We start from the raw sequence: 6,423 nt of genomic DNA on the forward strand, positions 1-6,423 counted from the left end.
GAGACTCTCAGCGCTGGCTGGGTGGGGACAGAGGTGCGGGTGGAGAAAGAGAAAGAAAGGGGTAGGAAGGGTGACCAGGGTTCCTCCATCCCTTGGCAAACCCCCGTTTCGAGCAGGGGCACAAGGGCCAGAAGAGAAGCCCCGGCTCTGGTGGCAGCTCTCACGTTCCCAGCCGTCACGTCAAGCAGGAGCCAGTGCTGGAAGCTGGCTCGTGGTAAACAAAAGGAATCCAGAATCAAAACAAAAGCCCAAAGCTGAGGCCTTTTTCCTAGGAAAAGTTCTCTCTTTGCTGTCCACGGGAGCCACCCTGCAGACAGCTTTATTCCTTACAGAAAAGCAGTCCGTCCCTCGCCCTCCCTGCTGTTTGCCCAGTGGGTGGCGCCCCTCAGTCCTGGTCCAGGGCCTGTCAGCCATCGTCCTCCCCTTCGGATTCTTCCTCCGCAGACTCCGAGGCACTCTCGGGCAAGTCCTCTCCCATCTGCTGGAACCTTCCAGACTGTGCATCCCACATGTATCTGATGGTAACTTTGAATTCAGCCATCTCATACCCGAAAAGCTTCTGCAAGAGACACAGGGAACCAGTGATGAGAAGCAGGTGTGACTCAAAGTGGCCAGAGTCCCTGGTGCCACAGCACACTGACTGCGGCGGGGGAGTACTCACCAGCACGCGGGCCTGCTCTGGGGTCAGCACATCACCCTCCTTGCACACCTCGTGGTCGGACAGCAGGGTCACCACACCTGCGGGGAACAGGCCCCCACACAGCTCTCTGCCAGCTGCCCAGAGCTGGGTCGGAGCTGGCTGGCCCCCCGCCCTCCCTTGCACACTCAGGCTAAATCCACAAGTGTGCAGCTGCCCAGGAGGAGCTGTGGGGCAGATGCCTTCCTCACGCCCCTTAGCTGCTGTGTCCTGGCTGCAAGTTACTGTCCACTCTTGCCTCGACCAAGAGATGGTCACTTAGTCCCATCTTCACCTGAGACAGTGGAGGCTGGCAGAAATAGGCTGCTCAGCCACAGGGGCCAGAGGGCATGTGTCGGGTTTGGGAGCTTGTGTTCCCAGCAGCAAGCTGTGATTTCCCCATACCTCTCTTGAGGGCAGTGGGCAGGCCCAGCTGCCTCAGCTGTGGCTCCATGGAGTGGGGGAACTGCTCCAGGGGCCCTGGGTCCAGGGTCACGGTGAAAGTTGCTTTGTTTCCTGCTCGAGCGAAGTCCATTTCCGTGTATTTTGTAAACCACCTTGGGGAAAACACAAGAGGTAGGAGGGGAGGTTCCTGACTGGCCCACCTCCCCGCATGAAGCCAGGCTCCCTTGGCCTGGCCTCCCCTCCTAGTCCGTGTCTGCTGCGAGACAGGCATCAGCGTGGAGCACGGTGCTGCAGAGAACGAAGACTCAGGAGCGGTGTTCCAGGAACCAGTTTTTACTCAGTGCCTCCATACTGTACAAAGTATCCGGATTATTCCTTCCCTGCTACATCCCAAAAACACTTACTCATTCACTTCCTCCTTGGTGCGGTTGGTGAAAAGCAGGCCGACCTCACCCTTCAACTTCTTGCTGACCTACAGAATGAAAGGGGCCGGCCCAATCCCGTTAGACATCTTGCAGTATCTGCAGATGTTTTCGGCTGACACAGCTGGTGGCAGGGGGTGGACGTGGGGGACTACCTAGGGTTGGGGGTTAAGGAGAACCGAACCTTAAATGAGGTTTTGCTCTCCCCATCCCTCCACTGGCGACATGGCCAGAAACTCACCTGATGCAGGTTGTCTTTGTACTCGTCAGCTGGGCTTCGACCCAAGGCCACCATCATCACCTTGTTTTTGCCAAAGAACATCCTATGGAGGAAAAGGGGTTTGTGAAGAGTGCCCCAGGGACCCTCCCCAACTTAGGCGCCTGTACACCGGCTCTGGTCCTCTGGAGCTGGAACTCAGGCCCAGGCTGTTCCGCAGCAGAAGGTGTGGCCAGAGGCTCCTACTCCTTCCATGTAGCCCTGCCAGCCCACTGTCCGCAGCCAAGGACCCCTTTCATTATTTTCATTATTTCAACATTCACAATACTTAGTCTAGCGGCCCACTGTGGGTATTACGTGCTCCCCTAGACTTCCCAGTCTGGATATAAGGAAGAGGCACATTTACTGGTCTGAGGCAGACCAGGGTCAGCACTTGTACCAACACAGATTCAGTCCAACGATGGGTACCTGCCATGTGGCTCACGCAGCCTGCCCTCGTGTGCATCCTGGAGTACACATTCTAAAATTGATGGGATGTTCCTAAAAGGACCAGACCCCAGGGGGAAGGGAGCCCCTTCTCCTGAGGGATCACTGTTCCAACATTCCCAAACAACTACCAAGTCCTCCCCGCAAGGAGCTCAAGGCAAGAGCAGCTGTAACAGTTAAAAAGTGCCTCTGGAGAGTGTGGCACTTTGTCCTCACGAAGGTGGTTATCTGTGGGACCCAGGTACCCGAGGGTCAATCACCACCCCTGTGCTTGGAGAGCATCCTGCCTCCTTCCCTACTCAGAAAGACCCTCGTCCCATTGCCTACTTACCGGCTGTGCTTCCAGGCGTTCCGGATGTCCTTCAGCTTGCTGTTCCTCATGTTGGCCACGGAGAAGATGAAAAGGTACTTGTATGTGTCCACACATTTCCGAAGCTATGGGACAATTCATGGGGCTCTGGAGTTCAAGGGGCAGCATGGGTTGGGCCTCAGAAGGGGAAGAATCTGCTCTAGGTCCCTAACAGCAGTGGAAGTTTAGAGCTGGAGGCTTCTAATCTGGTTGTTTCCTCTTTACTTCTGTCACTGAAGCCAAGCTCAAAGATTACAGGGGCTCCCCCGCGGCAGGGCAGGTGTGGTCTCAAAGTGCAGGGTAAGCAGAAATCCCATGGTCTTCCAGGTCTCTGATTTACCTGTGCCTGGGAGTGGAATGGATCGCTTTGGTTTGCCCATTAACTGACAACCTAGAAACACTTAGCTACACTTGGAAGACTCCTGCTAAATGGAAATCTATAAAGTCTCATTATTTACTCCCAAGGGGAGGTGGCTCACCAGCCCTGCTCTGCCCATATTGCTGGCTGCAGTGATGATGACGTGGTCTCAAGGAAAAGGAATCATTGTGCTGGAGGAGACTCTCCTCTCACGCAGCCTGCCGTAGTGTGGACAGTGGGCTGGCGCATTTACTCACATCTGATAACCCCACTGTTGTTTTTTTTAAGTAATCTACTTTACATGGGACTTGAACTCATGATCCCAAGAGCAAGAGTCCCATGCTCTACCAATGGAGCCAGCTAGGCCCCCCCTAACTCCAAAGCTTTCTGACAGGCCACCAAATCTCCCTAGGCTTCTGTCACCTAGCTGCAAGACAGTGGTAACTCCTCCAGGCACACTGCAAAGACGGGGTACACAGCACACATGGAGCACTTAGTGGGGGTTCAAGGCACAGAGGAAGAGCTCTGTCAAAGCTGGAAATCACTGCCAGGGGAGTTTCTAATGCTTCTGCTGCTGGGGGAAAAGGGCTGAACCAGCACCCTGTGGTGGTGTGTTTTTTTTCTAAAACAGTTTTTCTGGCAGCCCCAGAGGCACCCTTAGAAACCAAATTCAAGGTCTGGAACAATAAAAAGAATGAAAAATAAAGAAAATGAAAAGAATGAGCTCTTACCTCTTCTATCAGGTTCTGTTTCAGTTCTAAGCCTTTCTTGGCAGTTTTGGTTAAGGAAACTAATACAAAGAAAAGGAGAGATGATGAGAGGCGAATCCAGAGGCCCTGTGGACTCATTTCCCTCTCCCCTTTGGTAGCTCAGCTGCACCAAGCCGGCAGAAGGAAAGGCAAGGCTGTGTATTCCCAGGGTCCTCCAAGCGCCTCCTCTCTAGTGTTCCTGAGCCTGGAGATCCCCTCGCACATTTCCTATTACTTAATGAACCAGGTGGTCCTGCGCTCCTCTCAGGCTAAACTACAAATCCGAGTGGGGATACTGAGGCGTGGGGGCAGGGCTCGCTCCTGTCCTTGAAGTGCTTTCAGGGGCACTTAGCAGACTTAGCTGGCTGAGGCAGCTCCCTATCTGCTCTCCACCACGGCGCACAGAGAAAATCTTTGGTGGCCTCAGCTGTGGCATGATGAATCTGGGGGCTCTGTCTCCTCTGCTACGTCCTGTTCTGCAGTTTGGACTCCTGGATAAAGCAGTGTCTCTGTGGGGAGGGCAAGCACCTCTCCCCAAGAGCTAGGGGCTCAATTTCTTCTTAACCAGAAAGATGGGATTTGTGAGATCTCACCAGAGCTCCCTCCTCTCCTTATTCATCCCGCCTGGCACTCACAAGGCATATACATAGAATGGCAATCACACCAGTCAGGGCAAGGGCAGCGCAGGAGCGGAAACCAAACGCCCTTGTCCATTTCCCACCATTTCCACTGCTATAACTGGACCAAGCCAGCCTTACCCCGTCTTACATTACTGCTGATCTCGCTCATTCCAACTTTGCCTTCTATCTCCACCTTCCCCAATCTATTATCATCAAAGCAACCAGGGTGATTTTTTAAAAAACTTTTTCAGAGAGAGAGAGAGACAGAGGTGGGGAGGAGCAGATGAACATGGGGAGAGAGAATATTTTTTTAAAGCATTTTTAATTTTTTTTTAAAGATTTGATTGATTTATTCATGAGAGAGAGAGAGAGAGAGAGAGAGAGAGGGGCAGAGACACCCGGCAGAGGGAGAAGGAGGTTCCAAGCAGGGAGCCTGACGTGGGACTTGATCCTGGGTCTCCAGGATTGCACCCTGGGCTGAAGGCAGCGCTAAACTGCTGAGCCACTGGCGCTGCCAGGGGAGAGAGAATCTTAAGCAGGCTCCACACCCAACAAGGAACCTGATGTGGGGCTTGATCTCATGAACCTGGGATCACGACCTGAGCCAAAACCAAGAGTCTGACACTCAACCGACTCAGCCACCCAATGCCCCTAGAGTGATCTTTTAGATGCTGACCCATGCTGGGGTCCGGGGCGGGGAGGGGAGGGGGGCACGGGGGTATTGGTCAGTTAAGCGTCTGACTTTGGCTCTGGTCATGATCTCAGGGTTGTGGGGATTGAGCCCTGTGCCTGGCTCTACACTTGCTGTTTTTTTTTTTAATTAAAGATGTTTATTTATGTATTTGTTCATGAAAGACACAGAAAGAGAGAGAGAGAGAGAGAGACAGAAGAGAGAGAGAGGAAGACGGGGAGATCAGAGGCAGAGGGAGAAGCAGGCTCCATGCAGGGAGCCCAATGTGGGACTCGGTCAGATGTCTCCAGGTCAGGGTCTCCAGGATCACGCCCCGGACTGAAGGCAGACGCTGGACCGCAGAGCCACCCGGGCGTCCCTACACTTGGCGCTCAGCTTGGAGCCTGCTTCTCGCTCTCCCTCTGCCCCTCGCCCTGTTCATGCTGGGTCTCAAATAAATAAAATCTTAAAAAAAAAAAAGTGCAAGTGTGTCATCCCTGTGCTCCAGCCTTGGGTGTGAAAGCCAAAGCCCTGCCCACTGCCCCTTCCTTGCACACTCTGCTCCAGCCACACGGGCCTCTTGCCCCCGACCTTCCCTCTCCTTGCAACAGTCGCTCTCCCAGGGAGCTCCGAGGACGGCTCACTAACCTTCCTTAGATGTTCGCTTATTTACTGGCTCATCAGGCACCATCCCTGGCTGCACTAGACGGAATAACATCACTGCCCTGTCTCCCTTTTATTTAGCTCCTGAGACTCATCGTGATGTAACCTGATTTGACTTTTGGTGTTTTTTTTGGGGGGGGTGGGGGTGGGGAGGGATGTATTTCCCACGACCAAATCGTTAAAGTCCACGAAGGGCCTAGGCCTCGCTTGCTGCACCTGCCGCCCCGCCAACACCGCGAGCGCCGGGCCCCGAAGCATCCGTCCAGCGACTGTGCTGGGGCCGCGAGGCAAGAGGCGCTACCGCCCGGCGCAGTGGTCAGCGACCGCCTCCCAGGAGCTGGTGGCGGAGCCAGGCCCAACTACAGGGCGACCCGGGCACGAGCGAGCCACGCAGAGGCCCTGCGAGCACCAGGGCCGGATTCGGGAGCGAGTCCCACCGGGCGGCGAGGGCGCGGGGGGCGCCGGGCCGCGGCCGGGGTGGGGGTGGGGAAGGGCCACGGCGAGGTGGCGCGCAAGCCGCGGAAGGGCCGCCGACGCCCCGCGCTCTCCGCTCCCTGCCCCGGCAGGCTCGGCTCCCCGCAGCGCGGCCCGCAGCCCGCGGCCCAGCCGCCCGCCGCGCCCCCGCGCCCCCGCGGCCCCCGCTCACCTTTCTTGTCGCGCTTGGATTTGGGCATCGCGCTGCAGGCACGTGCGGCGGCAGGCGGCAGGCGGCGCTGCCTGCTAGGACCCCGGCGGCGCGGGGGCCTCTGGGACGGCCCTCGGGGGCTGCCCCCGCGCGTGCCTGCCTCAACCCACGCCGCAGCCGGCT

The 6,423-nt window shown here is 56.1% G+C and overlaps 1 protein-coding gene across 3 annotated transcripts; it reads right to left on the bottom strand.

Annotated features, from left to right (window-relative positions):
* Window positions 1-262: 262 nt before the first annotated feature.
* MRTO4 (MRT4 homolog, ribosome maturation factor) lies at window positions 263-6,403 on the bottom strand. 3 transcript variants are annotated; one of them, XM_072828096.1, is made up of 8 exons: window positions 6,262-6,403; window positions 3,645-3,703; window positions 2,538-2,641; window positions 1,745-1,826; window positions 1,486-1,553; window positions 1,082-1,233; window positions 662-738; window positions 263-559 (listed from the first exon to the last, which is right to left on the bottom strand). In XM_072828096.1, exons 1-8 carry the CDS (start codon window positions 6,287-6,289, stop codon window positions 407-409), a joined length of 723 nt encoding a protein of 240 aa, XP_072684197.1. In that variant the 5' UTR covers window positions 6,290-6,403; the 3' UTR covers window positions 263-406. The 3 variants fall into 3 exon arrangements, with proteins under 3 accessions (XP_072684197.1, XP_072684198.1, XP_072684199.1); XM_072828097.1 differs by having other exon boundaries at window positions 2,538-2,901; window positions 6,262-6,338; XM_072828098.1 differs by having other exon boundaries at window positions 2,538-2,663; window positions 6,262-6,329.
* Between the last annotated feature and the right edge of the window lie 20 nt (window positions 6,404-6,423).

This window comes from Canis lupus, chromosome 5 (genome assembly GCF_048164855.1).
Source record: "Canis lupus baileyi chromosome 5, mCanLup2.hap1, whole genome shotgun sequence".
Lineage (NCBI taxonomy): Eukaryota > Metazoa > Chordata > Mammalia > Carnivora > Canidae > Canis > Canis lupus.